This window comes from Calonectris borealis, chromosome 17 (assembly GCF_964195595.1).
Source record: "Calonectris borealis chromosome 17, bCalBor7.hap1.2, whole genome shotgun sequence".
NCBI classification, from domain to species: domain Eukaryota; kingdom Metazoa; phylum Chordata; class Aves; order Procellariiformes; family Procellariidae; genus Calonectris; species Calonectris borealis.
Window position 1 is genome coordinate 17,696,018 of NC_134328.1, and position 18,709 is coordinate 17,714,726.

Genomic DNA, 18,709 nt, shown 5'->3' on the forward strand with positions numbered 1-18,709 from the left:
TTGGTTTTCAAGAGATGCCAAGAAATAGCAGAGCTTAGCACCGCATTCCTGCGGTTCTGAAGATCTGAGTTAACTACCTAAATAACACACATACAGTCACGTCTGTGTCATGCCTACCAGAAGCAAGCTTACAACAGCGATAGGGAAATACACACCTACCAAAAGTAAAAGCTTCAGGACAGCACTGCGCCTCTGACCCAGCCAGTCAGTCTGAAGTATGGAAGTAGCTTTAAGCATGTGCTGAGCATCACTGATTTCACATGTTTTAGGTTACATGCATGATTACCTGTGTCAGGATCCTGACGCTTCATTCATTAGGAGTATTAAGACAAAAAAAAGAAAATTGTGTATAGGAATGAACTGACATGTCAACAACACGGATAGTGTGAAATACTACGAAAAGCGGTTGGCAGCTCTTCAAAAGAGGAAAAACATGAATCAGCAATAAAAGTACCAGCTTAACACTTTCAACTCTCAAAGCAAGAAGTTTACTTTCTCTGCCCAACTAGGTGCTGCTCTCTCTAGATTACATTTGCAGCGTAGGACAAGTAAGGGGGGGGGGGAAATGCATTGAGGGAGAAATTTTCCTCTTGTCGTAGTTTTCCAGCTGGGATCCTGGTACAGAGAGTGGTAAACAGTAGAGTCCAAAAATGGGGAAAAAGCTATTAAAAATCCAAACACTGAGTCCCACCCACATGGCACAAGAACTCCAAGTAATTAGTTCTGCAAGGCTAGCTTAGCAGCTTAGTACTCGAGGCAGAGGGAGGCTTCCCTCTTGTTCTTAGTTTTGGAGCTTTTCTTTAATTAGCCTCAAGAAAACCCAGTGTTCCTATTTGAATAATCCACATTTGGTTATTTATTCAGTTCCCTGCTGCTGCACATTACCCAGCCATGCGCTGCAGGAATACATCATTTCTTGCTGGCGTTTGCTAACCAGGCACCAGACGCAGCCTAGCACACCAGGGAAAGCCAGACAGAGCCCCGCTGCGCCCAGTCCTGAGGTCTGGAGGAAGCCAGTCAGCGCAGAAGACACAATTCAGTACCAGGCTAGGAAGTAAAAGTGAAGAAAGAGCAGAGAAGCCCCGGAGATTCACGGTGTGACAAAACATGTCACAAGAAGAAATGCATACTTATGCCCATTTCACAAGCGCAATTTTTGTATCAACATCCACAAAAATTCACCAGCTCAGAGGATACACAACACAGTGAAGCTTGAACTGGGGAACAAAAGGAAAAACATTTTCCCTAGAGAGATCCAAAGGTTCTCTCTTACCCTCATAGGGGTCTTTTAAATCCTTAGAGGATTAGCGGCCTGACCTACAACATTCTTTCATCTGGGTCTCTGCCACACAGATCTGCACTGTTACTTTCCAGCAGCTATCGTAGTAACCCCAATTCTTAGGAAACAAAGCTAAAGACAAAGAGTGGAGCTTATATGTCTGAGAAGGTCCAACTTACATGCTGGAAAAAAAGAAAGAGAAGACAGACAAATATGCTAACACAGAAATTTTATAAACGGAAAAACACAAACATCTAGCCAGAACATGTGTTGGTACATCAAAAGCAGGCAAGAAAATCACAAAGTTATCTGGGTACCTAAGCATCAGATTCATCAGCTGTAGACCCTCGCCTTTCAGGAAGCGATCGCGATTGGAACTGAGCATTAGGCAGGAGCAAAGGGAGTCAAACAGGTTCTCCATCATTTCCTGTTCTTCTGCTGTACTAGGGTTGTGTCGTTTAAACACCTGCATGACAAAGAAAGCAAAATTACCCCAAAATGGAAGGCCCAATTTGGTCCACACCATTGTAGAGTATACATGAACATTTTATATCACAAGCCTTCAGCATCTGATATGCATAAGCCAGCAATCATACATGCCACTGATGCATTCTCTCTTGTAACTCTGCTGCCCTTTTTACTGCCCTGACTATACCAACGAAAGTGCAGCAGTCTAATGCATAACTTAAAGACAATACAGGGCCTCCAAAGGGAAAGGCAAATTCACCACTTGCACAATTCACAAAAGTATGTGGATAAGCTTGTTACCAGAGAACTCCTAGGCACAACGCATACCTGAGGGTGCTGCAGACAGTACTACCTCAAGAAATGTAAGTGAACTATGAACACATTACCTTCAGCTAGCTCAAATGTAGGCACAATGCAGCCCAGTGCTTGGAGTGGAGAATGGAGTGGAAATTCCAACCCTGCCTATCTCCAACTTGCCATGCAATTATAACAAAGTAATTTACCTTCTGTGTACCTCAATGTTAACATCTTTAAAACGGGGATTAACCTCACTTACCACTTGCGTGGAAGTTATTCAGGACTATGCCACCATTAAATATAAAGCACTGCTTTGCTTCAGTATCTACAGACGGCTAGGACAGCACTACACCCAGAATCTGTTCCACCTCCTCACACGCAGCCTGCCAGTCTCCTGACGGTAGAGAGGGCGTTTGTGAATTACTCACAGATAACTGCTGAAGCAGCACATCGATCCCATCCAGCTCCCCAAGCAATTCTCTGTTGTCTAGACGGAGGTGGGGGGAAGGGGGAAAAGAGAGAGAAAAATGAAGCTAACTGTCAGATTTTACAGCCATCTAACACTGATACATCAGCGAACAAAATCAATACGCCTTGACAGAGTACAAAAGCTGCAGAGAAAGAGAGAGCGCATGCGTATGCGAAAGAGCACACGCGCGGGAGAGAGAGCGCAAGCAAAGGGAAGCCGAAGGCAGAAGAGTGCTGTTGTGATCGGAAAGAAGGCTGGATCCTACTCTAACAGAATATCGATACCAGAGGCATGTCTCACCATCATTATTCTGGAGCAAAATAGCCAGCACCTCACTGCAGTACAGCTTGTTGGCATCAAAAGGCATCTTAGCCTGTTGGTGAAGAAGGAACAAGAGGCTCGTCAGGGCACGGCGCTCTGTGTTTCATTGATTTGAAGAACACACTAATCAAACCACCGAAGGTGTGAGCAACGCTTCAACCAAAATACAACAGCGGTAATTTTGCAGTACGCCTCAGTGACAAAACAGTAATAATTCTCTCTGATTCAGGGGTGACGGCGTATGGGCAGGGTGCATGTATGTCTCTGTGTGTGTGCTCAGGCACGCCTGTGTAGAAACTCAGCTCTGATCCTTCACGCTGTCCTACATAAGTAGGTTTGACCAAGTTGGGTCAAAACACCCAAGAACAGTCTCCAGTTGTTTGCAACACGGCACCTCTTTCCTGTCATAAATTTTCCATAATGTTATATGAGTGCATGAGCATATCCCTATTCTGAAAGTCTGAACCTGCCACCAAAAACAGAATTTCAGAAAACACATCACAGTAACATTAAAGAGTAACTGCCAGAGTTTTGTACGAGGATCACAATGTCACAATCAGAAGGATGCGAGATTGGTTTAGCCTGCACAGTCATGTTACTTTCATTTCATACATTCCCTCCATATTCAAGCATGTTAAAAAAAAAAAAATTACAATGAAACCAAAATGCTGAATTTTTTTTCCCCTCAGAAGAAAAAAAAAAATCCCTGAAGTGGGATTCTGAACTGGATCCAATGTTTTTGCATGCTGCCAAAACTGCTTCATCTACAGAAACAGACTAAACATTAACCCATCAGATAATAATGCAAACTGGTTTGCTGAAGGAATTTATAAAATAAACAAAACAATTTTAAAAATCATCAGTTACCAGCTATTTGTATTCCACTGTTCGAGGAGAAGAAAAAATAAAAGCAAGCAATAAGTACTAGGCTTAAAACATACCATTTGTCACCCACAATTTTTTTCCCCAAATGCATGACTACCTGCAGCCTGACTGAGCGCACCTGCCTGCGCAAGGCTACGCGTGGGCCAATTATCCCGACCTGCTACCAAAGAAAAGGTCACAATACACAAGTACCACGCAACACAAAAATGTGAAAAGCAGGAAGATCCCAAATGCCACGAAGTATTGACTTTAAATAAAGCTTTTCATTCCAAACGATCCCCAACCACTCTGTAGATGATGGTATTTTAGCAACCACGTAACACTTCCAAGCAATCAGGCACAAGAGGGGGAAGGCGGCAGGCGCGCGGTGCTGTACAGCTCTGCTGGCTCCTATCACGGTGCATACCAACTGCTGTCCTACAGCAAGCGTTAGGAAACAACGCTCTGTTCTCTCAAGGCTGCACGCAACATCATCAAACCCTGCTTATGTTTGGAGAAGTGAGCTATTAAGCTTTCCACCCGAGCTTTCCGAGGCAGTTCTGACAGTCAGAATATAATTACGCAACCTGAAATGCAGTCAGAAGACAGAAATTCACACTCTGTGCTGTGTGCCAGATGTCCTTACCGACGCCTAGAGAGAACCCCGATTCTAAAACTCATCCTATAGACATTCCTCAGCAGCACAACGCTCTACCCGGATGCTGAGATCCTTGTTTAATCCTAACCACAGCTGGCAGGGCGAGAGATTCAAGACCAAGCGCTGCCAATAGCGAAGGCACCTGAGCGAGGGTTCCGTTAGCGTGCGGCTCCCCACGACAACAGCGTGTAACCAAGACAAAGCACTGCCTGATCACACATCCCCAAATCCAGACAAAGTTAGCACATGCCAGGGCAACGGAAAGAGACATTCAGCACCAAGTTTTGAACGCCTTGAACATTCATTTTCTGTGGCATCAAGCAGGGGAATCCAAGTTGTGATTATTTTGCTTTCCCAAGTTTTTAAGTCTTTCAGCTGCCAGAGTAATTACAAGGCAGGCAGCAGTACATACCTGCCGGGAATAAAATTAACTTCACTTTTTGTTTTTAAGCAAAAGAAATATAATTATGTTTCTACCTGTAGTGAGAAATTATAGGTTACTTCTGCTAACAAGTATATGAGGGGCACAGAGGGGTATCTTCACACTTACAAAGCTGATAGAGTATTTCTGTGATTCAGAGGCCTTCTAACCATAAAGACATTTAAGTATGGAAGTGCTAATGCCTAAATAGGGGTAGGAAAAAGCCAGAATCTGTTTGCTAAATTTCCTTCACTAGCTCTGTAAGAGAGCTGAACTATCCATTCCTTTCCTACAGTATTTTCCAGGAAAAGTTTAGGCATCTTTTCACACAAGACAGAGTTAAACTGTGTAACTCACTGCCACAGGATGCTAAGAGTATCAAGAAGTAATTTTGAATTCAAAAGGCAATTAGATGAGTTCAAAGAAAAAGCCACCACCAGCAGCAGTTAATCAGAGACACCACTTGAAACGCAAAAAAGCGTTAGAAACGTAGGAAGCAAAGGCATAAAATGGTCTTTATTAGTTTCCCCGCTCACTGGTCAGTTTTTATATTCCTACGGGTCTTAACCATGGACCAGAAATCCACCATACAGGAATCATACTAACAGAAAAAAGACACCTTCTACCGTAAGACGTTTACAATATAAAGACAAGACAGAAGTATGTTCATTTAAACTAAAACCGCAGAGGATACAAACCCTGAATTCTAATTTTTTGTCCTTAACTTGGCTTCTCCAACACACACACGCGCGCAAAACTGGCTTATTTTCAGCGATGTTTTAAGTTCATACTAATTGGTCTATAGAAGCAAGGCGGGCGCTGGCAGAGCTCTAGCTCTACTGATGCTTGAGCTAGGAACGCAGTGGTATGGCAGCTACTGGGGACGACCACATCAGCGGTTGGAGCCCGAGCGCTGTTTTGTAGCGCTGTGAAGGGTCCAATTCTGCAGGAAAGACCATAGTTCTCACGGCAGGATCAGGGACATGTTCCACGGAAACAAGTAAAACCCAAAGACATTCAAGAAGACTCAACATTACACATACTCTTCCAGACACTATGAAAATGAGAGTACTTCTACTCACAGACTTGCATCACATTGTGTAAAGCTTCTTGCACATAAAGCCAACGCCTTCAATTTTTCTAGTTTATAATAAGTTAAAAGGAACATACTTCCCAGTTTGAGGCAAGTTTTGAATTCACTGTATCCACAAATGTTAGAACTTGTGACAAAGATACCTATGCAAATGGAAAGAGCCAACAACAAATAGGCTTGGGCCTTTAATGTTGTGCCAAACACCATCTCAAGCACACCAGCTTCCAGTCCAGTGGCCTGTCCGTTCTTACTGTGATATCTCCCAAATGACAACAGGAAAACAAGCTCACCTTCAGCCTCTTGAGCAACCACTGCATGAGGCCCTGCTGCGCAGCTTCTGTGCACATCTCTGGTCGGAACTCTGCCATGTTCTCAACGATTGCTGAGAAGAAAGCACAGAAATCAGTCATTTTTCCCCACCTGCAGTTCATCTCAAGCCCGTACTGCTTTGCCAGGTCCTTCCTAGGGCTGCACTGCTCTTCTCAAAGTTACATCTTATTCATAAAACTACCTTTTTTTTTTTTGAGTGAGTCTTAAGCTCAGGTCTGTGATACTCTCTCAGTTTTCACATTGCCCACACAGTCCACCCTCAGTGTGACACCAGTTCCTGCTGGAAGAAGCCTGAGATACCTTCCCTTTATTCCAGCAGCAATTCTCACTGCACAAAACTAAACTAACAACAACAGCGGCAGCAAAAATTCCGGAACTCTCATTTCCAGTCTCTCTCATTCTCCCAGTCCTCGGGAGATTACAATCCCAAATGACTGAAAGGAGTGGATGATGGTCTAAATGCTAATAACGGCGACACACTGCAAAGCAGTTACTGTGCTGTGCAAAGACTGGGGAACAGAGAGGTAATGATGTGCTTATATGAAATACAAATGGTTTACTACCTGAGAGTTAAATATATTGCTAAGACATGAACAGCTCTCATAACGGAGCAAGTGGAGCTGACAGATAAGTACACAGTAAATACACGGGCAGTAGAGCACACCCCCTGGTGCAGAGTTTCATCCGTGTACCAGCACCTCCCTACATAACCGCTTTGGGAAGAGGCACCTTACCAGCAGTCATGCGACAAACGCCGGCTCAAGGGACTAGGCTTTACTGCGAGTTGAAGCTGGGCTTGAACGAAAGCTGCACTAAGTCCTCTACCCTAGTGCTGGCAGATGAAGGGGAAAGGAGGCAGGGAGGAAAGGAAGGGGAGGGATAACCCACCCCCACGTTGTACGAAATACAGGAAGAGGCAAGAGGCTGTGCAACAGCCACTTACCCAGTGTGTTGTGGACACCATCAGCTTCCTCCTTCACACTTTCATCCAGGCGCTCTAAATTCTGGACCAACAAGGCCACGACCTGGCCCTCCACCTACATCACCGGGGTCATGCGAAAGATAAAAAGGTAAGACAGACTGAAAAAAGGAAGACGAAGGAGAAAGAACAGGGAGGGTTAATAAATAATAAATATCAATAAGCCCTACTGAAACATCCTGCCAGACATGATCAGAAGACATTAAAATCTTGCTCTAAAATCTCAGAGGAAGTGAAGGATTCACGAAGTAAATCTGCCGCTATGTTTGTCCTAATTAATTAAACAACTTTTGTATTTCAGATTAAACAAAAAAACATCTGGAGGAAAACATGCACCTTGTCACAGTCTTATTTTCTGAACCAGCCTGATTGATTTATAATCCCTCAGAATTCTTAAGTGCGAGGCACCACAAACCACCACAGATGGGCTAGCTGTCAGCTCTGCAAGCAGCTCTACTTTCAACTGTTTACTGCTGGTCTGCCTACATTTTTGTTATATCTTCCACCTTAATAGGTACCAAAAGCTGAAGGAACAATGCTCACACATGCAGATTCAAATCCACCAGTTGAAGCCTTGCATTTAAATCCTAGCAAGATGAATGTACCAAGTTGACTTCAGCAAGCTAACGAAACCCAGACAAATCAACAGCAGGAGCAGGAACCCACATCTGCAGGTGGAGCCTCCTACTCAAACAGCTAACACAAGAAGTATGCTTTTAAAGCTGCAATTGGACAGAGTCCAGCTTGACTTTGGCTAACTTTCCATTGCAGACATAAGCTTGGAAAAGTTAAACAAAATAACATTTCCAATTCAAACACTGTTAACCAGCTTTGGGCCCAGTGAACACGCGGAAAAAAATACAAGTATCAGCTGCTGTGGAAGGTAGTGCAACAATCTTCACAGATACCCTACATTATACCTACCTTCTTTTAAAAAAAAAAAAAAAAAGTAATCTAAAAAGCAGGTATCTAAACATTTCTCCGAAGACATGCCTGACCTGTTTCTTTCAAAGAGGACAATAAAACCTCTAAAACTTGGCTATTATCAGTGGGCTGGTGACAAGGAAAACAGAAAGAACTTTGCTTGATTTACTACTTCTCTGCACATTTGATAGAAAACATCTTCTCTAGCAGTTCCTCTCTACCAGTTCATTCATCCAGCAATCTTTCCATGAAGGCAGAGTAATTAAGAACAGCCCAGAGGCCAGCTGGAGGAACTCAGCTCCGAGCCACTGTCATTAACCTTTGGAAGGTAACATTATAGTGACTGGACAAGAATGATTGTAGGAGAAAACAGAACAGCCAAACAAAGCAAACAAAAGAAAACCCGTAATTCCCCATCTTTCAATTTCAACATAATAGTTACAGAACAAGGCAGAGCCACAGCGATTCACAAACGCAGCAATTCACTAGCAGAAGCTACCCAAAGATAGGACAAACCTGTATATCTCAAGTTTTGCTGGGCATCAGTTCTCTGGAGGGCTTGTGCTCAGTTCGGCATCCTCCTCCCACAGCCAAGGAGCAGGAGGCATCCAGCGCAAACGCCAGGAACAGGAGAAGCCCACCACCACGGAGGCCAAGAGGCACTCAAGAGATTTAACCAGGCAGGGAGCACTTAAGACCGAGCAATGCATCTTCTACTGCATGTAGATAATTTTCTGGGGTTGTCTAATCTCTACACCAAAAAGGACCATTACTTCTAAACCCTTCTCCACCCTTAAAATGCGTTAGCTCTGTTACACAAAAACTTTCACGCTTTTACCTCTTGTTAAGAAAAACACATACCCTCACTATAACAACAGATGTCCCAGTTCAAGCACAGATTTTTGGGTTTGAAACAAGAGTTACTGGGTAGAAGACTCCCGTGCAAGAGGTTAGACTGAAAGATCACAATGGCTCCGCTGTCCTTCAGATAACAATCTGAACCCTGCCACAGACTTCAATTTTTCATGAGTGAACAGCGGTCAACCTTTTCCACAAGAAGGAAGAAAAATGCAAATCAAATTCCTATTTTCAGTAGGATGCTGTCCAAGTCACAAATATTACTTCATTCTCCCCCCCTGCACAAAAAAATATCCCAGCCTAGGCAAATTTTGCAATATGAGCATGTTCCTTCCAAAAAAGAAGTGGTAGACAAGGTGCAAGAAGAACCCACTCCCCAAACTCTGGCATTCCGTTAAAAACGCCCATCATGGTCCTCAATACAGCATTTCAGCTACAAGAGAGCAGGCTCCTGACCCGGCTAACTTCACCGTGGTGTTGGCAATATGGATAACCACAGCTGCAGAAAGCATAGCAGTTCAGAGCATTCGCTGCTGTGCTGTATAAGGCAGATGTTGTTCAGGCATTAAAATAACCTGAAGTTTACTACTTACTAGAGCGTCAATGAGGACTTCAGCTCCTTCTTCACTCTCATGGAGAGTATCTATATCAGTCAGTTCTTGAAGCAAGTCTACCACAGCTATGGAAACATGTGCTAGGTGTTAAGGACAACCAACACAGAGGCAGACACATTTAATATCAAAAGCAGATTTCTCTTAGGCCAGCGTGCTCATGACACGATCCAAAACAACTGGTAGTACATCACGGCAACGGGGCACAGGAACGCCAGAGCCAAGAGCACAGACACTACTTCAGCAGACAGTCCTCATAAGCACCAAAATCAGGGAATCCTAACAATTAGGAATGATAAAAACAAATGTGATTGTACGCTTACTGTATCAGGCAATTTTACTGCTTCTTTATGATTTTTTTTTTAATTTTTTCAAATAAAAATTGCTAGAGTTGGTATAACTAGGCACCATCTTGCATTGTCAAGATTGAATATAAGCAAAGAGAAATGAGTTATAATAATCTGATTTGGGTATTCTGCTCTCAGTGACACCCCTGCTAACCTGATACGGCACGCACCTAACAAGGCCACTGCAGGAAGCAGGAGCGATCACCCCCTTCTGCCTGGCCCAATTAGGACGGCATGCTCCTCTAACCACAGACCTCGCAGGAACAGCATAGTTTCTGCCAGCCCAATTTTCACTCATTAACTCTGGGCTGCATAACACACGGTTCCCCTGACTGCTACACAGCTCTCTTGTACGATGAGACGTATTCCACCTCATTAGACCCACTTTCCTATTCTCTCAGACACACTGATTAATCTTGCCTGAGTCCCACTGGGGTAGAACAGGATATGCAGTTTTCTGCATGTCCTATATAACAACTTGGTGATGAATCTCTTTAAAATGCACAGGCTAACAATCCAGCCTCTCAGTTCTCCTATTTGTGCGTTTGCTCAGACACACAAGAAGCAGCGGGAAAGGTATTTTCACGTATCTTTTCTTAGCAAGGTTTCGGTCATGACTTACTAGTCTCAGGAAAGACTGTAAGAGAGCTGCCTGTCCCAGTCCCAAGTCAACCTATCTCTAGGCACTGCAGAAGATGTGTATCAGTAAGACTACTACTCTCTTTATACTCTACAGCACTCCTTAACCAAGCCAAAGCTATCTGTACATTTTCTTGGTGGGTAGATGTCACTCCCAATTGCAACTGCCATCAGGAACCAAACAGAAGGGTGATTACTCCTCACTGGGCAGACAGTCCCTCATACTTATACAAAAACATGGTCAAAGGTACCAGGGTACAATTTTTAAAAGCAAGTTGGAGCGCGACTCAATAAGCAAGTTAAAAGAAAATAACCTGCCTTACATTTGTTCTGCAAGGAATCAACTATTAAATTAACAAAAGCTGGAGGAATGGGCCAATAGGAACCTCGTGAAGTTCAACAAACGCAAAGTCCTGTACCTGGGAGGGAAAAGCTGGGGCTGACTGGAGAGGTAAGCTCTGCAGAAGAGAATCTGGAAGTTCTGGTGGACAAGTCGGAGGCGAGTCAGCAGCGTGCCACTGCAGTGACGAAGGCTAATCACAGACTGCACTGCATTAGCAAGAGCAAAACCAGCAGCTCAAGAGAAGGAATTCTTACCTGCTGCTTGGCATTCATGAGACAACATGTAGAATATTTTGTTCAGTTGTGGGCTCTCCCAATAAAAGAGAGACCTTGACATACTGGACTCATACACTAGCACATGAATGTATGAGGAAAGACTGAGAGAATGGGATTTGATCAACCCATAGAAGAGAAGGCTAAGAGAGGAACTAACTGAAGACTACTGCTACCTACTGGGTGCTATACAGACAACCGAGCCAGATTTTTCTGAGAGTGCACAGCAAGAACTCTAGTAGTCAGAGGAGCTCATCTTGCAGGGCATTCCTGTCTAGGGAGCTTCTGTTGAGGCTTCCAGTGAGAGTATCAGTTGTCCCATAAAATTTAGGAGATAGAAAAGCAAAACCTCACTTGAAGCTTTCCTATCTTTCACTAATAAAATCTTGTCGGTGATCATCTTTCATTCACATGTTTTGTGTAAAACTGCATGAATCATTCAGCAGATTATCTGCTCCCCCTGGACATTGCTTTTGTCTCCTTGCGTTAGTCCCTCAAGACACTACATTTAAATCACATCTGAAGAGCCATTTGTTTAGTTCTCTCCTTAAAGAACTCATTTTTAAAGTCTTTTTCCATTTGTTTTAACAAAAAGTCATTAGAAAACTTGAGCTGTATCAATTTAGTTTTATGTCTAGATGCTGCACTTCAATAGTGTTTCTATCCTGTACATAAGCAGCAGCAGCACAGTGAAGAAGCATTACTACAGCCTGTGCCCTGTTTTCAACGGATCTGAAAACACTTCAGCAGTTTTATAACAAGAAATATATTTTTCCCAAAATTGCAATTCACAGGCCAAATTTCTACCCGTAAACTAACTGACAGGCAAGTTGCAAACCAATTAAAAAGAGTTCACAGTGGAAATACTGACAAGTCTTTGACAGCAGCAGTGACCCTAGGACACAGCTTTTCATGGCTGAAAGGACAAAGCAAGCTGTATTCCTGTGCACTCCAGCATCCCTGTCAAAATCCCCATAGTTTATATTTTCCCTGTGAATGAGAAATTCAGTATAAGCTTTTAACGCCATGCACATAGTGCACAAAAAGCCTGCAGTGTCTGGTGAAAAAAATAAGTAATGGAATTATGGTAGCCATGAAACTGGTTATGCATGGTAGGTGTTTCCCACTGTACAACAGTAAATTGTTAACAAACATTTACTTGAGAGTAATTTCCATCACAGATTACAGATAAGGAAAGCTGTGGTGTTTGCTGTTTTGCAGGGACATGCATTCACCACATCAAGGTTCAGCTAGATACAAGTCAAAACAGAAAGCACTGCTTATGTGTTTGGGTAATACAAACTGGTATGCAATAAAATATTTACATTTTGTTTTTATCTTCTGATCACTGCATCCACTTAGAAAGAATGAATTATGAATTCTTAATAAATAGGACTATAAGGAAAAGTGCTAAAAAAGAAAACCAAGATCTGTGCATTGGACAACAACATTTAGCAGTAACTGTCCTTTTAACATTGCATATTTCAAAACAGAAAAGCTGGTAAGTATTATCTACTTCTTTACACATAAAGAAAAGAAGTAAAGAATAAATTACTTCCCTAAGGTCATGAATCAATAAAAAGGAAAAAAGAAAAGCCTGCTGTAGTCCCAAGTCTAAGTCCAGTGCCCTTTCCACTGGGCTTCAGTGCTCTCTGCATTCACTAATGTTTGTCAGGACACACACACACTATCTCTCAAATCATGTCACAATTTTTCAGCTTAATCTACTGTAGGATATTTTACAAGCAATGCAGGCTGAGCTTTACTTTTCAAGACTGCACAATGGTAAGCCAGGCATAGTTCTATCTATCAGCTGACGGCTAAGCATCAAGGCACCAGGATATTCAAAAAATGACACTGTTTCTGTACAGAACTACCAAAATCTTTGACAGTATAGACAGAAAACTCTCTCTGAGATGTCCTCAGATCTTCAGAGGGACAAGAGACAGGTGCACATAGGGATCAGGTTCAGCGACACAAGAACTAACTGAGCATGGAAATGTCTCTGGATATTTACGTAACCAGAGGGGCTACCCACAACCTCAAGCTCTGAGCACACCAAATTAACGGTATGGACACATGAAGAATATCACATTTACAAACTAAGGCGTAGCACTGTGGTGTGCTAGTCCATGGCAAATAGCTGAAAGCGTGACAGCTCAACTCTCAACAAAAAGGGGTAAATCAGTTTCATTTTTACTGGGGGCTATTCCAGACAAAGTTTGCACACAGTTCAAGCCTATACGCTAAGCCCATACCTTAGCTTTTCCTGTATTGTTCACCTGCTCACACTCTAATGCAGTCACTCAAACCTAGATGAAAGGGTCATAAAACAAGAAAGGAGAATAACAGCACTGAAAAATTCAGAATCAATATTACTTGAACAAAGAAGGCTTTCACTTGAAAACAAAACAAAAAAAAGACATTAATTCAGCGCGGTGGGAAAGAAGAGAAAAACATATACATGAGCCTGTGAAAGCAGGTTATAGAGACTACAGAAAAGTCTGTAGAAAACCTCTCACATGACAGCTGCTTTAACAATTGAAGGATATCTGTGTTGTCGTGTCCCAGCAGCCCGAGGAGAGACTGCACAGCGTTCAGCTCCACCAGCAGGTGATACAGATCTGGCATCGTTGCGATCACATGCATTTCCTGAATGATGTCATTTAAATCCAGTTCGGACTCCATGAACCTGAGGTTAATAAAAAGGCAGAAAGAACACATCAGTTGTGTTCAATGCACAGCCCTTTTCAAAACGGAGACCACCACCTTCCAGGAGATACCAGGTAAGACTTGTCACCCCAGCTGCACGTGGCCCCGGCACTTCTGATCCTCTGTGGTCACGTCAACGTCACTGAGTGCAGAACTCCTAGAGGCAGTCTGTGCCTCATCTTGTCCTGTGCCTGCCCCTTGAAGTTTAATCACGTAGTTTGATAAGCCTTCCCACTATATAATTTACATAGAGTAAATAAGCAGATTTGTTCCAATTCTGTAAATCAGTTCTAGAACTTCAAAAAAAAGTTTAAAAAAAAAAAATCAAGAGGTTGTAGTTACACATGAAAAAAACCCTGCACATAAAATAAATTCTCCAGAGCAATGCACCTTCCCTAGCTACCACATATTAGTATGTGGGTTGTATTAGTCTGAAGTGAAGTCCATAAAAAGAATTTCGGTAAAGGAAAGAACAGCAAACTGCACAAAAAATAACGGCAGTCGAATGTAGGAAGAAATTCATTTAATGTGAATAACAAAATTCCATGAAAGGAGGAAGAGGCTCACTAGAACCACAGGTGTGGAAAGAAACACACACAAAGTCTGGCTTTTAGACCCCATCCGGCCGTTTTGCTCACCACAGCATCTGAAAGCTCCATAATATGAAATTATTTTCTTCCCACACAGACCGGTGACTGCATATGCAAGCATAATACTATCACAAAAAATGATGGCATGAAATCTTTAATCATTTGGAAAGCAAAGCTCACCAATGCAGGATCTCAATCTTTCAGCCCACCCCCCAAACACCTACCACCTGCCTATCAGTGAGGAAGAGACCACTGCTCGGAAACAGTGCAGAGGAGGAGCCCCCGAAAACTGAGAACTGCAGCGTGGCTGATGACCCTCCGATGCCCACTGCCGAGAGGACTGATGTTGGGAGAGCTCGTTAGTGCTCACTTTTGAGAACCTAGCCACTTAGATACTAACTAATGAAACCTTATTGAATTGGTGCACTCCCAAAATAAAAACAACATAAACTCAAGTTTTAGTACTGAAGTTTCACAATCTATAATATTAACAACAGCAGGAATTTAATAAACTAGAACTTTTCCCTTTGTTGCTAATTATTCTCTTCATGCTGCCGGTCATATACCGGCCACCACCAGAGTCTCGATAATGCCATTTTTAATTAACAAAGTTAGTTTCAAATACAATTTAGAAAAACTACATGGCAATAACTGCTGTAACATAAGCCTTATGTAACTGAAAACGTCTGTACATTCAGGAAATTGATTTAGGGCTGAAACCTAAAATCAAAGGAAAAAAGGGTAATAGAGAGGGGCCGAGCACAATCTTACTTCTCTGGATTGTCAGGAAACTTGATCCGCAGCTCCTGGTTTTTGTAAGATCTCTTCTCAAAGGTGAGAATCATCTTCTTCACTGAACTTTCATCCAAAGGTTCCTCCTAACCAAATCAGAAAGGGCAGAAAACAGAGCTTTGGACGGTTGGAACAATTACCCGGCAAAACGCAAAAAGCGAGTACCGCGATGTGGTGAGACTGCAGTCGGGCCCAGACCCTTCAGGAACAGACGGCAACCCCTGGAAGTCTCACTGCAGAAAGCTGCCAAAAAACTCATACACCATTGCTATTCATTTTTGATTTACTCCAGCTCTGACCTGGGCAAGCTCCCCAGAGCAAAACCTTGTAAGTCGGATTTTTATAAACCAGGGGTTTACCAATGGAAGGTGCTTTGGAAAAGGACCAGAAGAGCTTCCCTATACTTTCTGAAACAGAGTATCAATGAAAAACCCCAGTTTTGCAATGGCTCATCTTCCCCGAGCTGTTCTTTTACACCTGTTATTATGTGGCACCGTCAGCGCGTACTGAGGCATTTTGCTTCTGACATAATAAAGTAAATCTGCATTAGTAGTTTATGCCCATGGATAGTTTCTTTTCAGAAGTCCATTGTGCTATTTCTTTTTGTAGGTCTACATTTAACTGTCCCGAGTTATGTTCTTTTTTATTTTCCTCACTTGGATAAGCTTTCACTTCTACTTTAAAGTCTTTTTCTAAAGAAAGGGGAAAAAAAAAATCAATATTTCACTCTAGTACTTTCTTCTTATTTTTTAAATTCTTCTAAGGTGTTTCTCAGTTGGCATTATACATTTACTGTACAGCAGTAATATAACCTTAGCTACCTCCCTGACACCTACAAACACAACTGTGTTATTTTCCTTGTTTCACAATTTTAATGCACTTCTTTTAATAAAACATTGATGATAGAGATTTTCTTGCATAACCTCTTCCCTCTCCTCTATTTGACTATGTTACAATCACTATTAAAGAGAAGTTCTCAAAACAAAAAACAAACCAGACCCCCTCACATCTTAAGCCAAGTTTTGTGTTCCATCTCCTGTTCAGGATTAAATCAAGAGTTGCTTCTGGTGTTGAAGATTCTTTGGTTAGCGGCTTTAAGCAGCAATCTTGTACAAGATAGAAAATTTCTATTTCTTCAGCAAACTCCATTACAATAATAACACCAGTCCAATTCTTCCATTATTATTGGATTTCCTACATTCTCAAGCTCAACCTGTCTTAGCACCATCCCACTCACGTCACCATCCCATTCAGGTAATGAACACTACAGTGCCCAAACCATATTCTTCCTGCAATGGGATTTCAATCCACAAAGTTACCGTCACACATGCTGACACTGCTTCTCTCTATTTTGTTTGATTCTTTGCTTTCTCTAACATACATCACTACAATATCTCCATTAGGATCGGCTTTATATCTTGTATTTAATTTGCATTCAGTACTACAGTGTCCTACAGATTAGCTTCCTTCCATCAAATTTACTGGTACAAAGCGCATTTTAATGGCACTTACATTAACTGCATTCCAAGATAATAAACAAGAGATTTTGGTTCTAAAGAAGCCTTGGACTTCCAGCCCTTAAAATGCCTGGATGGGAGAACTCCACTTGACAAAGACGAGGGACTTGTACACTGCAAGAATCCACAAGCCTCCAGCCAGCCAAGAGGACTTTTGGCTACATCCATTCATCCTCATTGGAGCTCAAATGCTACAGAAATCCTGCATTATCTTTCTCCGCTATCAGCAACAGCTGTAATGGCAATAGCTCAACATCAAAAAAACAAGGGAGCTTTTCAGAGACGAATGCTAGCAATGCTGTATAAAAAGGACAATGATACTTTACAAACCTACATGATTCTGCAGTTGTGAGTATCACTTGTTTTTTTATCAAACAGGACACAGGCAGCAGGAAGCAAGTATCTTCTAGATTTATACCAATCCATGTGTCACATTTATAAAGTGATCTTTTCCCCGGCCCTTGGCAGAAAGGCCAATGCTGCATTGGATTTCTGTCTCCAAAGCTTGAAATCATTTACCCTTGACAGCTGCTACCCCCCTCCTCTGACCCCAGGCCTTTCTGGTGTAGAAGGATGTTTGCTTATTTGCTGCTGCTGCTGCACAGCTACGAAGAGGGGGAGAGTGGGAGAAGCTGCACGGCTGGGGGTACTGATGAGAATAAGAGAGTTAGGAAACTGGTTAGAATACAGAAACTATTTTCTAAAAATGCACTTTAGAAGGTGATTTAGGTATTCTCAGCCTAAAACAGAGATTAGGCTTGGACGCTTTTCCTTCCCTCTCCCTTTTGCCCCCGGGCTCTAAACCTTCAGAGGATATCTTTAAGAAGCCCGTTTGAAATTAATGAATACCCTGCAGGGCAGGAAAGTGAAACCATAACCTTAAGCTGTATGAGGCATGTGAAAATCACCAGTTAGTCTCATCATCTACATGGTAAGAAATGGAAATCACAGAGAAGTGATTTAGTGTTCGCTTATTTCCCACTGCCTCCCCTTTCCCGCACGACACCAGTGATTTACTTCCTCCTCTTCCTCTTCTCCATCCCTCTCAATTATCTGAAGAAGTTTCTTCTTCTCATCATCAGTTTCTTCCAGCGCAACAGACTCCTCTTCCCTGTGGCGACTGTGCTCTCGTGCACTAGCTTGTTTCCGACGTGCTTTGATTTCTTCTTCCTCTTCGTCACGGGGTCTTTTTGTCCCTCTGTTAGGCTAAAGTCAGAGAAATAAGGTGAATGAATACAAGTCTTTTGTGACCCTTGCAAATCAGAACACCAATATTACAACACATACTGAGGAAATTCTTACAAGTTGTTTTAAACATTTGCTTACACAACGCTTAACAACTCTGAAAACTGGAAAGGAAATTAATTTAGTGAAGTGGAACATCACATGAGTAGATGAATGGCTCTGCCAAGAGCTGTGTCAACACCCTACCTTGTTTGATCTATGAACACGGTTCGTGGAAAAAATATCTTCATAGGCAGCGAAGACTAGTATTTCAAAGACAAGAAGTGGCCAAAGTGAACTGCTCAGTGGCTGTACAGCTGACCGTCTTAAGGATCTGGAATCAGCTAAGTCAGCTGAGACAACCTCGCCTTTTACAGACAGAAGACCAATATGCTCAAGCAGAGAGCAGTGAAAGATCATTTTTACCCACCTAGTATATGAGATTATATGGAATTCTTGTGTGCATCTTAATTCATATTGACTTCCCCATTCTTCTGTCTAGTTTGCTGACACTTGAATGCAGAATCAAAGCCTAATTTAGAGTATGCAGGACAGGATTATTGTTGCTTGCTGCAATTCTGCAGGGGCTTGGCACCAGATTAAGCAGTGCCCGTACCTTTACGGTTTGCTTGGAACAACTTATTATTTTATTCCTATTTCTATTTAATTGTCAAAATTAAAGGTAATTTGCCAGGGACAAG

General features: G+C 42.4%; 1 protein-coding gene across 5 annotated transcripts in view; it reads right to left on the bottom strand.

The window, feature by feature from the left end:
• Positions 1–18,709, bottom strand: part of CTNNBL1 (catenin beta like 1) — a 58,707-nt gene that overhangs the window by 32,454 nt on the left and 7,544 nt on the right. For 2 of the 5 annotated variants that reach the window (XM_075166958.1, XM_075166953.1), the window contains exons 2-10: positions 17,802–17,990; positions 15,247–15,353; positions 13,724–13,865; positions 9,555–9,650; positions 7,144–7,237; positions 6,161–6,252; positions 2,814–2,886; positions 2,473–2,531; positions 1,597–1,745 (exon numbers count right to left, since the gene is read on the bottom strand). In XM_075166958.1, the coding sequence (XP_075023059.1) occupies positions 1,597–1,745; positions 2,473–2,531; positions 2,814–2,886; positions 6,161–6,252; positions 7,144–7,237; positions 9,555–9,650; positions 13,724–13,865; positions 15,247–15,353; positions 17,802–17,990 (1,001 nt within the window). Of the gene's footprint in view, positions 1–1,596; positions 1,746–2,472; positions 2,532–2,813; positions 2,887–6,160; positions 6,253–7,143; positions 7,238–9,554; positions 9,651–13,723; positions 13,866–15,246; positions 15,354–16,779; positions 17,025–17,118; positions 17,272–17,801; positions 17,991–18,709 lie in introns of those variants that run through there. The other 3 variants (XM_075166957.1, XM_075166955.1, XM_075166954.1) reach the window with 3 other exon arrangements.